At 34.6% G+C, this 16,678-nt stretch overlaps 1 protein-coding gene across 6 annotated transcripts in view; it reads right to left on the minus strand.

The window, feature by feature from the left end:
- Window positions 1-16,678, minus strand: part of Adgrb3 (adhesion G protein-coupled receptor B3) — a 721,663-nt gene that overhangs the window by 297,806 nt on the left and 407,179 nt on the right. For all 6 annotated transcript variants that reach the window (XM_074080490.1, XM_074080476.1, XM_020162286.2 and 3 more), the window contains one exon: window positions 5,548-5,650. In XM_074080490.1, the coding sequence (XP_073936591.1) occupies window positions 5,548-5,650 (103 nt within the window). The remainder of the gene's footprint in view (window positions 1-5,547; window positions 5,651-16,678) is intronic.

The raw sequence follows: 16,678 nt of genomic DNA on the forward strand, positions 1-16,678 counted from the left end.
GGTCCTGTTGTTCATGACTGCCTAGATGATACTCTTATGAATCTCCCCAATTTGCCTAATGTCTCATCACCACTATAAAATGATTATTCTTACTATCTGGTGATCCCTTTAACAAAATTCCTAAGGTGGTGGTACAATAGTAATCAGAGCCAAATGTACTGTGCTTGCTAGTTGATTTTTATTGACTAATTAAATATAGTATCGTAGTGCCACATGGTTCCAGGTGACACTGTTAATGCATAGTGTAAATTATCTTCATCATGTAAAAATTAATCTTCCAATGCTCCAGTCAGGGTGTATTGGTTTTCCATCGCTGCTGTAACAGATTAGCATAAACACAGCAACGCAGAACAAGACAAATTTATTATCTCACAGTCTCTGTAGTTCAAAAGTTTGGAGAACACAGTTGGGTCTCTGTCTCTGCTTAAAAACTTCATAAGGTTGAAATCAAAGCGTTGACTGAACTGCACTCCTCTCTGGAGCATCTGGGGATGAATCCATTTACAGTTCCCTAAAGTGTTAGGAATGAGGTCCTCACTTTGGCAACCAAGGATTGGTACCAGCTTTGAGACTGTCTGCATCCCTTAGATTGTGCCCTCTTCATTTGTTTTCAGAGACAGCAATCCCGGGTTGAGACCTTAGGTTACTTCTCCCTAACCACAGCTGGGGAAGGTTCTATAGGTTTAATGGCTCATGTATAGACCTACTTAGATGATCCAGAATAATTTCCCAAACTCAGAGTTCTTAGCCTTAATTACATTACCCAGTTGGCATGTAATACACATGGACATATATGTAACATATGTCCTTTTTGATATGTAATCACATAAAAGCCCCTTTTGACATGTAACGTATCATATTCACAAGTTCTGGGGGACTAGAGTGGACATCTTTGGGCTATTTTTCTGCTGACTGCACAGGAGTTGACAAACGATGGGCTATAGGGCTAAGTCTGGCTTGCCACCTATTATAAATAAAGTTTTATTGGAATAGAGATATATTTATCTGTCTATATGCTGTCTGTGGCTGCTATAACACAATAGTTGAGTAGATGTGACAGAAATAATTTGGCTCCCATGTCTAAAATATTTACTATCTGACTCTTTATTGAAAAAAAATTTGTGAATCCTGCTCCAAAAATAGGAAAATTATTCAAAAAATCTTTTTTGCAAAGTAACCATTATGAATTACGGCTAAAAATAAACTGAATTTGAAATATGAAGAGGATCCTTACATAAGTTTAGGAATTTAGGGTCTAACCAAAAAACAAAAACAAATAAACAAAAAAAAAACAATGAAGCTAGACAATTTCTATTTCAATTTCAGCTATTGGCAGAGCCATCCATCTTCTTGTCTAGTTAGCATTTCAAGGCTCTCCAATAAAAATCACCAAGAGCTTTAAGCAGCAGAACATCAGATATCTCTTTCAAATGGAGAAAAGCTAGGAGAGAAAAGTAATTTAAAAAGTAAAGGGATACAAATAACCCTTTGTGAAAATTATGGATGCATAGACTAAACTTTTCAAAGCTGTGACAAGTGATTTTTAATTGTTTGTATCATTAGTCTTTGATATTCCTTTGTAGAGTTTCTCATGATTATCTAATGATAATAAGCATCACACATTTCCACTATGGATTTACAAGGGCTACAGCTCATGATTATTTTATACATACATAGCAAATTTTGTAATGTACTAGCTTGACTCCATTACTATGCTAAGAAATATGACAAACAAAAGCCTCAAGCCCAAGTTAACACGGGAGTTTTGTGCATGGCCACTTTAAGAACTATGACTAAATCTGATATTTCTTTATAACCTTGAAAGATATGTAGACCATTAGAGTTGCTGCCCAGTGCAGAAATATTTTTTAAAGGACAAGATTAGAATGCAGGCCAGCATGGTTCTATCTTTCCACTCAAAATGGAAGAAACTACATAATGACTTTTTATCTGGGACAATAATACATTTGCAGGCTGGCAAAGTTGATAAAGCATGAGAAACTAAAATGCATTTATTTTCTGTTCTCTAATTCATATTTAAATATGAAGATGTTATCTTCCTTGGAAAGGCATAGTAGGTCCATGCCTGTCAGTCCCAAGAGCTCCTCACAGTGAGTGTGTGTGCATGTGTGTATCCATTGCACTTATTTAGGTCTCAATAATTATTTTCTGCAAAATTATTAACTTTGCTTATGGAGTACAGACTCTACTGATTTTGATAAGTATAAATATCATTCTGAAAAAAAACACGTCAGTATATGAAATGCAAAATTCTTTTTCTGGGAAAAGGAAATTTGATATTTCTTAGTGTTCAAGCACTATGGATCAGAAACCCTTCCTCTGTAAGTTATGACCGTGAAGCTATAACATGCAGAACCCAAACTGAGAATAGTGTCTTACTAATTAATTGTTTAGCGGGTTAGAACTGCAGTTGGCTTTGCTAAATATCATTTAGAATTGCAAGGTTCGTATTCTATTTCTTACTCCTACCAGTTCCCATAGGCCTTATTATATTGAACATACTGTAAATGCTATCTGTTGAAAAGAACATATTTCATTTACAAAATATTAACAGGTTTTCCCCTAGATTCACCATAACTTTTAATTTCCATCTTTCCTTTCCATTCATGTGACACATGAAACAGATGTAATCTGAAAGTTGTTATTCTTTCAGGAAAGTGTGGTAGATACTTTTAAGAAAATGTGAAAGTAGACAGATTTGGTATTATACATATGTCATATCCAAAATTGTTCAATTTCAAAGGCAGTGCCAATGGAAATGTGTGTGTGTGTGTGTGTAAAATGAAGTTTTAGCTTGTTTTAATTTCAATCCTCATGTTTAAGACATATCTTTTCTTTACATTTTACTTGAAATTACTGAACTTCACTGTAGGCTTTGTTTTAGTTCTCTCTTCAGTGGAACTAATATCAGTATATAAAAATGTCTTTTATGACTGGTAATGAATATTAAGATATTTGATAAGTCAGTTACATATTTTTTCTTCAGTGAACAGTAAAATATTTTACAAAATCTAATTTAGGTGATAATATAAATGTAAATATAATAGACATTACAAATTCAAAACAGTAAAGCCCCAAAGGCTGAATATATATTGTACAAACAATGTGGTCAGCATTAAAAATACAGGGAGTCCTGAGCAGTACAGAGGCACCCTTGCATGGCTGGTAGTGGGAGTGTCTTTCCACAAGTGCTGACCTGCCTTGCAGGTGACTAGGGTGTGAAAGGAAGAGCACTTTGTGGCATCTTTGCTCACATAAACCTTACATCTTCCTCTTCTGTCTCCATGTTGCTTTGGTGACATATTTGTCTATATTTTCTTGGATCTGGGCCTGCCACAATGGAGAAATAGTCCTTTGGTAGACTGGTCAATTCAATTATTCAAAATACTGAATGGCAAATAAAGAATTCCAAGTGACTTGTGATAATTTCCCCATTATTCTGATATGCTGACTTTCATTCCACTGTCTAGCTGATGATTGACAAAATTTGTTGACTCTCCACTCATACAAACATATACGTATGTGTGTGTGCGTTTGGTGGTACTGGGGTTTGAACTCAGGGTCTCAAGCTTGTTAAGTAGGCATGCTGCCACTTGAGCCAAGCCCCCACTCCATTTTGGCCTTAGTTATTTTTCAGATACAGTTTTGTGCGTTTGCTGGGTCTAGCCTTGGACCAAGACCCTCCTACCTATGCCTCCCATGTAGCTGGGACAAGATTGCACCACCATGCACAAGTTATTTGTTCAGATAGGGTCTTGCTAACATTTTACCCAGGCTGGCCTCAACTGTGGTCCTTCTAATCTCTACCTTGCAAGTTGTTGGTATTACAGGCATTAGCCGATGCGCCTGACAATATAATTTTTTGTACATGGTTTATCTCTTTTTTAAAGTCATTTAACCAATGTATATTCCAGACAAGTTTTACCCAAAGATTGAACATGTTCATTTCACGTTGTTTTATTGAATTAATATTGTAAGACTTTCCTCTACACTATTTTCAAGATTATTCTTTTTCAACATTTCAAAATAATCATCTAACATGTTCTTAAATTGTAAATAATGTTTAAAATATTTATTTAGGAAAGTTTTGCAAATATTCATTTACAGAAGTGGTTTTTTTGGGTGAGAAATAAGGTACCTGTTCTGATACTGTATAACTTAGTCAGTAACCCTTTAATTTTGATACAGGAAGAAGTATCTCTTACTACTTTATGTTGACACATAATTATAGAGATATTCTCATGAGCAACAATAAAAACAAATAAAAAGATAAATAATTTTATTAATAATTTTAAACACACAAATTCCTATTCAAATGCAAATGTTCAAATGTGCAATGTATTTCCCAGTTACAGTCAGGGCTTTGTTGAGGTCCGAGGAGGTAAACAGATTCTGAGGTTAGGTAGCCCCAGCATGGACACATCGTGGCAAAAGTAGGAAAATATCTAATAGTTTAAATATTAATTATGATGTTTGAAAGTATTGCAGAAAGATTTGCAGTTTTCATTAAACCATCTGGGAAGCCCAGGGCATCTTAGTAATAAGTGGCTCACAGAAAGATGATTATCATTTTCTTTAAAACGAAGGCTGATTTCTCTGGGAAATCAGGAAATACACAATAGCAGAAATTATACATGTTCTGTAGCCCCAAGGATGTGAATATAAATTCTATTATTCACTAACTATATAAACTTGGAAAAATGACTCAATCACTTTTTTGCTTCAATTTTATGTAAAAGTCAACTTCACAGAAACTTTGCAAAGATATTAAAAAATATGTTCATGTAAAATGTGAGATTCACTTACTTTAATCAAAAAGTATAATAGTATTTTTTATTACAAAGAAGGCCTTGATAAGAATTGTTCTTTGTCCCTATCCACCAATGATTTAAGTGCTTAGAGAATGTACGACTGATAAGAAGATATTTTACATTTTTACATAGTACTGAAGAAGATCCAAAGCACTTCACCTGGGGTTGAATGAACTTTAGGAAGAGTTGTTCTCATTCTGGGTTGTAAGATTGAAATTTAGGTCATTATAAAGACCCTCCCCTGACTCTGAACATAGCAATTGTACGTGCAACTCATACTTAATACTTATCCACTCGCACACCCTTCTTCTGAGATAATCACTCTGACTCTGCTAGGATTTCTATTGCTGCATGCATCTCAAATTCATGCATTTATACACCAGTCTTCCCCACCACATGAAGAGATGGGCTTTTATTCACATTCTAGCTCCCATGGACTAACATGAGCTTGGTTAAGACTTATGCACAGATAAACAATTTATTAACTATCATTTTAAATAAACTGAATGATAAAATTTCAGTTTTACCGTGAAAAAAGCATAGAGTAATATGGCAGCTTGCTTCTTCATAACACATAGGTTCACAATAAATTGCAAAAATTTGCAACTATAAAAAGTCTCGAAAATATATTCTGGTGTTAAGTGGGCAAAGGAATGATTATTAACCTTCAGAGGGAAATTCTACAGGCAAGTCAAGGTCAAGTAGAGGTACTTACATTAGCCAAATGAGCAAGTTCTATCTCCAGAAATGAATCAGTTGTTTTGGGCTCAGGTCTTATTGTAACCACAATGATTTTGGAATTAACAACAGTATAATTTCTGAAACAGAATAATTATGATTAAAAAGAGAAATAATTAGTGGAAACTACAATTCACCCTGCTCAACATCTGTTGGGATGGCAATAAATAAATACATTTTAAATAAAAACATAAATATCATGACATTATTCATGGGAAGATATAGCCAATTTACTGTAATAAACAAGTTTTATCAGGAACTCGAAATCTTTCAGAGGAAAAAAGGTATTGTTACCATTTTAGATGCATAAAAGATAAAAAAAGTAATAATACTGAAGCTTCTGATTACATAAATTCAATTCACCAGCAAGAGTGATAGATTGTGAATTTGAACCTTTAGGCAATCTTTGAATGAATATAATTCATTTATCTCAAGGAGGACCTAACAGTGTCATCCTCCTGAAGAGTAAACAATCGTCTTGAAAAGTGCTGTCTGCTTTTCTGTTGTTGTTTACAATCTCAAAATGTGTAAAGATGAAAAATTGGAATGTGGAATAACATGAAAGTAAACAGAGTTTAAATGTAAGTAAATGCTGTTGCTAATTATCACCCATCATTCATTTCAGTAGCAGAGATTTATAAGTCGCTGATTAATCTCAATTTTTCAATCTAAAAAACACATCTGATTTTTTGAAATACCTTAACAACTGCAGTTCATTAACAAGGAAGTTTAAGTTATTTTATATGTGACCATATGTATAATCTACAAAGTTATATATAAATATAAATTTATAGAACTAAAATAGTTTTGTAACACTTAGGAATTTTTATTAAAAACATATAAAATGCTACTAGATTAGAAGATTTGATTGTAGCTTTAATGCATTTGAAGAAGTAAGTATATTTATCCTGCCAGGTAGATTTTAAATAAATCTGCTCTTCCAAAGTGTAGAATTTTATTCTGGGGATTTCAAAGTCATTTACCTTGTTATTCTTGTTTGTTTTTTTAAGGCATTATTTACAGAAAATTAAAATTCATCACTTTTAAGTATACAGCTTGAAGTATATTATAAGTACATACTACTATGTAAACATAGCAATAATCAAAATAGACAATTGCTTCTCACCCTAAATTGTGTCCTATGCAACAATGTCAGTGTAAATTTGCCTATGCAACAATGTCAGTGTAAATTTGCCATTTTTAGGATTTCATTTAAATAGAATCATTCAGTACACAGACTTCTGTGTTTGACTTCATTCATTCAGTATTACTTTTGGAACTCATACATTTTGTTTCTTTTTCTAGCCAAGTAACTCTCCATGTAATAGATGTATAGTAATTTATTTATTCCATCAGTTAAGTACTCAGACTCTGTCATACATCTGCTTTTTTTTTTAGCCTTTATAGGTATTCACATGTGGCTATTAGGAATAATTATCATATTCTGTGTGGACACTGATTCTTATGTCTTAGGCAAATCCTGCATTGGCTTATCATATGGCAAAAACATGTTTAAATTTACAAGCCATATTTTTTTTCCTAAAGTGTCTATAACCACTGAAGTTCTATAATTCTGATTAGGTATGACAATATTGAATGTCCCATTCTTTATAATAATGTTTTCTGTAGTGGGATGGTGTGTGGTACACAATTTCACTAGAAAAGAATGCTAAGCTATTCCACAGCTAGGAATTTAGTGCATTTGGGAGAAAGGTAGTTAGAATCATATTTGCAGTGAGAGTATATTTTTAACTCATTTCTTATTTATTTAGTACTGCTAAATAACAATTTTTTAAACATTCAGAAAGGTGTTTAAGAATCAGCCTAATAGTACATAAAAACAACAAGGCATGAATATAATTTGTTCTTAGAGGAAAAAGAGAGAGCAAAAAAGAGAGAGCTAGTTAACCAGCTTTTGTTTTGTTTAGCACTAAATGACTCAGTTGAAAGTAAGCTGCATTGTGAAGGATATAAAACTACACTCTAAATGTCAAGGTCCCTTTGGCAATTTATTTTCTCTGTGAGTAAAGGGATCAGGGAATCAGGTGTTAATAAATGGAGTAAGAAAGCTGAAAGACCATCCTAGGTAACTGATCGCATTAGCAAAGTTGACAGGCCTCCTGGAAAATGGCAAAGTGTCTATAGCTTAGAATTTAAGAGAATGTATGTGTGTCACCACCAGAAATATTATGCAGGTCTCTCTCAGAGTAAAATTGGTGCTGAATATTCAGGAAAAAGTTCCTTTTTTTCAGGTTAGATTGAATATGTTTGAATTCTGGTCTGGTTACTTGAAACTAAAATATTGATGAATGCCTCAATTCCATCAGCCCCTTTACTCTGTCTCTGTTTATAATCCCTCTTTCCTGCTATAGATAAAATTTAAAGACTGCTCTTTTAAATTAGTGTTAGGTAATTTTTAAGTAAAAAGGTATCTATTATTTTTTCATTTACATAGGTGTCTAAATTGTTGGAAAACACTGATAGAGGTATTCTATACAGGAGTTTGCAATTTTTAAAAAATATTTGTGAACTTCTCCATGTATTAGGACATGTAGGGATTTTGGAACTAGATAATTGTGGAGCTGGAAGCAAAGCAGATCAGAAAAGCAGCCTCTGTAGAGTATGTTTCGCTGAGTCAAGTTCATCAGCTACTCAACTGGCCCATAGGAAAAAATCCCCAGTGGATGGCATCTTTGTTACAGCTTTTTGCTGTAACAAAGTGTATGTCAATTTATTGATGCAAATGGTGTGTTTATTTCACTTATATGTGTAGTCCTTGTTTTGTGCCACAAAATAGTAATGTATACCTAATCTTATCACAGCATCCATTGATTCTATACATGTCTCCTTCCACAAGATTATAAGCTCAATGAAGGTAAGAATGATATTTGCCATTTATATATCTTCATTTGTATTATGCTTGGCACATTTTAGTGTTCAAAATATGTTTGAATACCTTGTCAAGTAAACATAATTCTCAACAAAATATCAAAACTTTCCACTAAGTTTATTTAAAATGTATTGCCAATATGACATTTAAATGTTTAATGAAGTAAAAAATAAGCAAATTTACATTACACAATGACTCCTTTAAGAATGTACCTTGTACAAAATTGTCTTTAATTTATTCCATCAATTTGTGAAAATTTACATAAGTGAATAGCTGGCTGCTGATGTGCCATGTCAGGCTTTGTGATCTACTTATGCTTCCTGGCTGGATATGCACTTGTGTTCAGGGCTTGGAGAGCAGATCTTACTGCCAAATGGATTTCATGACTAGAGGAATAAAGTTCTTTCTTGACCTTGAGATTTGTGCTAGTTAGTATCTAAAAAGTTAAAAAATGTGTAGAGTTATTCATTCAATTTAAAATGTTTAATGTATGTGAACCATATCTTAAAGAAAGTAAAAGAAAGGGATGAAAATGTAGTACAGCTGTATACAAGAGACTTAATTTAGATAGAAGGACATACATAGGCTGAAAGTAAAAGGATGAGAGAAATATTCCATGGAAATGCTAAAACAAAAGAAAGATTTTGACTTGTATTAATCAAAATAAATCTTAAATTTAAAACTGTCACTAGGAGACAAAGAAGAAAATAATGTAATGACAAAAGGGTCAATTTACAGGGAAGATATAATAATTATAAATGTATGTGTTCTTAATAGCAGAGCACCCAAATATATGAAGAAACATTGATAGAATTGTAGGGACAAATAAATAGATAGTAACACAATAATCATAGGAGATCTTAATACCCCACTTAATAAATCTTAATACACCACTTAATAATAGGTGCAAGTGGAAATGGAGGGCAGGAGTAGTATTGCAGACCAAGTGGGCCTAATTGACATTTATAGAGCACTCACACAGCAACAGCATAATACACATTCTTCTGAAGTACACCTGGAGCATTCTCCAGGATAGATCACCAGTTAGGCCACAAAGCTAGTTTTAATAAATTGAAGAAAATTGAAATCATACTCAGTATTGTTTCCAATTACAATAGAATGAAACTGGAAATCAATAGCAAAAGAAAATAGGAAAATCTGCAAATATGTGAGAATTAACATACTCTTGAACAACCAATGTGTCAAGTAAGAGATATTGTAAAATACTTTGAGACAAATGAAAGTAAAAATACAACATGCCAAAACTTACGGGATGCAACAAAAGCAGTACTAAGAGAGAAATTTAAAATGGTGAAAAAAAAAGAAAGCTGGGATCTGTGGCTCATTTGTGCAAACCCAGTTACTCAGGAGGTAGAAATCAGGAGATCAGGAGGATTATAGTTCAAGGCCAGCCCAAGCAAAAAGGAAGTGAGACTCCATCTCAATCAATAGGCCTGGCTTGGTGGTATGAGCCTGTGATCCCAATTACTCAAGAGGCAGTAGGTAGGAGGATCATGGTCCAGATCAGCCAGGGCAAAAACACAAGACCATGAAAAATGATTTTAAAGAGCTAGGGCTCAAATGTTAGAGTACCCACCTAGCAAGCACAAGGCAAGGCACTAAGTTCACACCTGTACTAAAAACAAACAAAACCTTACCCAAAAAACCATAGAAAAGGAAATATTAAAGCCAAAAATTCCCCTACTTTTATATCTCAAGGAAAAAAAATAATACAAGAAAAATTTGAAAAAAGAAAATAATAGTCTTGGGCAGAAATAAACAAAATAGAAAGTAGAAAAAAAAATCACAAAACTAAAAGTTATTTTTTTGAAAAAAAATCAATGAAATTGACAAACTCGTAGCTAGATCAAGATAAAAAAAGAGAAGATTCCAATAATATAAAAACAGAAACTGAGGAGTTATTACTGATGCTGTAGAAATAACAAGGATCAGAAGAGCCTGCTGTGAACACTGAATTATATGCTACAATAGTATAACCTAGACAAAATAGATAAATTCCTAGAAACATACAACCTACCAGGACTTAATAATGAAGAAATAATGTTTCTGAATTTGATCTATGACTCTAAAGAGACTTAATAAGCAACAACAATTTAAAAAACCCTCAATAAAGAAAAAAACTAAAGTTATAAGGCACCATTGGAGAATTCTATAAAATCTTTAAAGAAAATCAACACCAACATTTCTAAATTCTTCCTAAAAATTTGAAGTGGAGGGAACACTTCCAAATTTATTTCATGAGGCCAGCACTAACCTGATACCAAAATCAGACAAAAATATTATAAGAAAAGATTACTGGAAGAACCAGGTATCTCCAGCTCTTGGCATGTCAGTGGTTCCTATGGTTACAAGCAGGGGCGGGATTTCTAGCTGCCTGAGGATTCTATGCAGGAGTCACTGAGATCACCCTAGAATTTGAAGTTGTGATTGCAGCTGGCTGTGTTTATGATTACAACTGCAACACTAGAAAGGAAACAGATGTCTTGGAAAGTGGAACTCTGCAGTATTTCCTTGTGAAACATGGAGCCTGGCCACATTGCAACTTTAATATACATCTTAGAATCTTCAAACCTCCAGGTTCTGAGCCCCATCAATTTCGGGGTTCAGAATTCCAATAGTAGAAAAGCTACTAGAGTAGGGATCCAAGATGGTGACTAGAAGGCAGAAGCAGACAGCATGAGCTCCATAAATCAAAAATCTTGCTGAGATGCTGGAACCACACTTGGCAGAAATAAAGCACAAAGAATTAAAACTTTGACATCCTGAACACCTAGCCCATATAAAGCTCCACACCACGTTACACTGAGAAAACAGGAGGGCTCCTGTGCAGCTAGATGTCAGCTCCAAATCTGCTTGGTAGACATCCAACAGGTGAGCACCAGGTGTCATGCAGTATTCCCACAGCCACCCCTGGGATAAACCAGCATAGTCCCCTGGACAGACTGACCCCTCACCCTGCAAAAAAAAAAAAAATCGAACAATAACCAAGGAACTGAAAATGAACACACAGCACAGGGGGTGGGGTGCTGTAAGTGTACAGGAGAAGCGGGGAGGAGCATGGAGCCGATCTCCACATGAACCTCTAGTAAACAAAGACTGGAAAGGCAGAAGGGCCAATGGTAAGCCCCTGCCTGAAATGGGGCAGACAGCAGTCCACAATGCTCATCTCCTGAGTCAGTGAGCAACAACCAAAGTCAAACGACCCTGTAAAATTGAAAAACAATCAGCAAACCTTCACAACATGCTGACAGCAGGAGGCTGGCTGATGGGTCACTGTCTTTGCCCCAGAGAAAGGAAGCAAGGCAAAGAAACAAGCCCCCAGTAAACCAACATAGTGAAAACCCAACTTCAAAGTAGGATGGCAGGTGGGCTACAGAGCTGATCTTTGGAAACTAAGGACAAGCCACCTCACTGAGGGAGGAGCTGACTAAGCAGCTGCCACTGAAAGACAGAAGAAAAACTGGTGAGACTCCCAACCACCTGGTGAGACTCAGACAGAGCTTCTGCTCAAATGCCAACACCAGGACTGGATGCTGAAGGAGTAACACCAGAACTAGTAAGACTGAAATTCTATTGTTCCTGAACCTGGAGTTTATTTGTGTGTTTGTTTGTTTGGTTGTTTTGTTGCTTGCTTGTTTGTTTGTGTTTCTTTGTTCAGCTCTCCCTGTTGATTTCTTTGGTTTTTTAGTTTTGTTTTGTGTTGTTAGTTTTACCATTATGAGTTAGCTAATACTAAATTACACACAGACCAGGGACAGGAATAGCATACATACACTAACCTAAAAACCCAACATACCCACAAACACAAAATTAAATCAAGGGAATGAAAACAGTTCACTGAAACCACCAGTAGCCTATCAAGAACATAGCTACATAGTAACAAGTGGAGTGATGGGAAGATGAAAAGTGTATGGAACCATTCTCCCTCCAAAAATAATTCAATACAGGATTCAGAGGGAAATGAAGAAAACGGATACCCAGTTCCGACTCCAACAAAACAAAGATAAATGATGCCAAGGAACCCAATGAAACCCAAAAGAACACTCTGAAAGAAGAAATTCTGCAAGTAATCACTAAGATTTCATGGAGATGTTACTAGACATGGTCAACCAAAATGTACAAGAGGCACTCAAGAAATTCCAAGACACCAAAATACAAGAAGACACAGAAACAAATAAATGAACTCATAGGAGTCCTAAATAAACACCAAAGTGAAACAGAGAACACCATAAATAAGAGATAAATGAATTAAAGATGAAAATTGACAATATTAAAGAGGAAGTGACCCATGATATGGAAGACCTCAGAAAAAAGAATGAAACAGAAATACAAAACACAATGGAAGCACACTCCAACAGACTAGAACAGTGGAAGACAGAATCTCAGAACTTGAAAATGAGATGGAAATTAAAGGAAAAACTAAAGAGCTATTAGTCAAACAATTCAAGACCTGTGAAAGGAATATACAAGAACTCACTGACTCCATTAAAAGATGGCCTTAGATAGTCATACACAGAACTGTCTCCAGACTTTTTTTTTTCTCTCTTCCTTTGATGAGACAACAACTTTTTCAGCATACACTTGCATGCTGACAAACTTACTGAAAGTGTATTGCATTTGAACTTGGGACACTTTGTGGTATTTTTTGTTGTTTTGTTTTGTTTTTTTTGGCTTTTTCCCCTTTGATGAGACTACAGAACTACTTCTGAGACACCATCTCCAGGATTGGAGGTTGACAGACTAACACCAAAATTATTAAGACTGAAACTTTATTGCATTTGAACTTGGAAATTTTTTTTCCAATCCTCTCTCTGTCTCTCTAATGCCTGTTTAGCATACTGTTGATTAGTACACTATCTCTCCCTGTTTATATCTTTGAAACTTTTTTGTTTGTTTGTTTTGGTTTTTTTACTTGTTTATTTATTTATTTTTCCCCTTTTCTTTAACTTCTTTGCTTCCCCTCTCCTCTCACCCTTCAATCCTAAATATCACCATTGTTATTATTACAAGCTAGAAAATACTTAATTACACAAAGTACAGGGACACTAACAACACCAAGGACAATGATGGGAAGACAGCAAAAACAGGGAAACCAGTTTTCCCACAGCAAAAAATTAGTACAGGAACCAGAGAGAAATGAAGAAAACAGATACTCAGATCCAGACTCCAACAAAATGAAAATAAACTATGCCAAAGAACCCAATGAAGCCCACAAGAATAATCTAAAAGAAGAAATCCTACAAGTAATCAATGAGAATTTTATAGAGATGATACTGGATAGGGTCAACCAAAATGTGCAGGAGACACTCAAGTAATTCCAAGACAACAAAAATAGAGAATTTGAGAAAGCACAAGAAGAAATAAAAGAAACCATCGAAGCACTGTATAAACACCAAAGTGAAACAAAGAACATGATTAATAAAAAGATAAATGAACTCAGGATGAAAATAGACAACATTAAAGAGGAAGTGACTCAGGATATGGAAAACCTCAGAAAAAAGAACGAAACAGAATTGCAAAACAAAATGGAAGGCCAATCCAGAAGAACAGAACAAGCAGAAGACAGAATCTCAGAACTCAAAGATGAAATGGTAATTAAAGGAAAAAACCAAAGAACTATTAGTTAAAGAACTCAAGACCTGTGAAAAGAAAATGCAAGAACTCACTGACTTCATCAAAAGACCAAACCTGAGAATCATGGGCATTGAAAAAGGAGAAGAAGTGCAAGCAAAAGGGATTTGTAATATATTAAACAAAATAATGACAGAAAGTATCACAAATCTAGAGAAAGCTATGCCCATTCAGGTACCAGAAGCCTCCAGGACATCAGACTTGAACAAAATAGAACTACCCCATGACATATTACCATTAAAACAACAAGTACAGAGAATAGAGAAAGAATATTGAATGTTGTAAGAGAGAAAAAACAAATAGCATATAGAGGTAAAATCATCAAAATCACAGTAGATTTCACAACAGAAACCTTAAGAGCAAGAAGGGCATGGAGTGAGGTATTCCGGGCACTGAATGAAAATAACTTCAACCTAGGCTACTCTACCCAGCAAAACTATCATTCAAAATAGATGGATCAATAAAAGTCTTCCATGATAAGCAGAAACTAAAATAATATATGACCTCCAAGACACCACTACAAAAGATTCTTCAAGGAATTCTGCACACAGAAAATGAAAGGAAACAAAACCATGAGAGGACAGGAAACACCAAACCACAGGAGAAGAAAAGACAAGGAATCAGAGAGTAACATTAATTCAGCTGTATACAATCAAACCCTTAAACAACAAAAACAACTAAATAACAGTAATCACCACATATCTGTCAGTATTAACACTGAATGTCAATGGACTCAACTTCCCATCAAAAGACACCATTTGGCAAGTTGGGTTGAAAAGGAAGATCCAACAATCTGTTGCTTACAGGAGACCCATATCATAACAGAAACAAGCACTGGCTTAGGGTGAAAGGCTAGAAGATTTACCAAACTAATGGCCCCCCAAAACAGGCAGGAGCAGCAAAACTTATCTCAGACAAATTAGACTTCAAACTTACATTGATCAAATGAGATAAAGAAGGACACTCCATACTAATAAAATGGGAAATACACAAAAGGAAATAACAATTATCAACCTATATGTACCCAAAGGCAGTGCACCCAATTTCATCAACATACTCTGAAGGACATAACAGCATATATAGACTGCAACACAGTGGTAGTGGGAGACTTTAATACACCCCATCACCAATAGATAGGTCATCCAAACAAAAAATCAATACAGAAATTCTAGAACTAAATCACACCATAGATCAAATGGACCTAGCTGATGTCTACACAATACTTGATCTAACTTCTGCACAATATATATTCTTCTCAACAGCCCATGGAAACTTCTCCCAAACTGATCATATCTTAGGGCACAAAGCAAGCCTCAGCAAATATAAGAAAATAGAAATAACCCATTGCATTATATCTGATCACAATGCATTAAAATTAGAATTCAACAAAAAAAAAACAGTAGAAAACATGCAAACACTTGGAAGCTGAACAAGACATTGCTCAATGATCAATGGGTCATTGATGAAATAAAAGAGGAAATTAAAAGGTTCCTGGAAGTTAATGAAAATGAAAACACGACCTACCAGAGCCTATATGACACAGCAAAGGAAGTCCTAAGAAAAAAGTTTATAACCATAAGTGCATATATTAAAAGGACATAAAGAAATCAATGACCTAATGTTACATCTCAAACTCCTAGAAAAACAAGAACAAGCAAATCCCAAAACAAGCAGAAGAGAGAAATAATAAAAATAAGGGCCAAAATTAATGAAATAGAAACAACAACAACAAAAATCCATACAAAGAATAACTGAAATAAAGAGCTGTTTCTTTGAAAAAATAAATAAGATTGACAGATCCCTGGCAAATCTGACTAAAATGAGGGAGAAAAAACCCAAATCTGTAAAATTAGAAATGCAAAAGGGGAGATAACAACAAATACCACAGAAATCCAGGAAATCATTAGAGACTACTTTGAGAACTTATATTCTCGTACATTTGAAAATCTTGAAGAAATGGATAAATTTGTAGATATTCATGACCATCCAAAATTGAACCAAGAGGATATTAATCACCTGAATAGATCTATAACACAAAATGAAATTGAAGCAGCAATAAAGATCTCCCAAAAAAGAAAATTCCGGGATCTGATTGATTCTCAGCTGAATTCTATCAGACCTTTAAAGAAGAACTAACACCAACTCTCCTTAAACTTTTCCACAAAATACAAAGGGAAGGAACACTGTCTAACTCATTTAATGAAGCCAGTATTACACTTATCCCAAACCAGACAAAGACACCTCTAAAAAGGAGAACTATAGGCCAATATCCTTAATGAACATCAATGTAAAATTCCTCAATAAAATAATGGCAAACCAAATCTAACAACACTTCAGAAATATCCACCACGACCAAGTTGGCTTCATCCCAGGGACACAAGGGGTGGTTCAACATACACAAATCTATAAATGTAATACAGCACATCAATAGAAGCAAAGACAAAAACCACTTGATCATCTCAATAGACACAGAAAAAGTTTTTGATAAGATTCAAAACCACTTCATAATAAAAGCTCTAAGAAAACAAGGAATAGAAGGAAAGTAGCTCAACATTGTAAAGGCTAT

Source organism: Castor canadensis, chromosome 1 (genome assembly GCF_047511655.1).
Source record: "Castor canadensis chromosome 1, mCasCan1.hap1v2, whole genome shotgun sequence".
Classification (NCBI taxonomy): domain Eukaryota; kingdom Metazoa; phylum Chordata; class Mammalia; order Rodentia; family Castoridae; genus Castor; species Castor canadensis.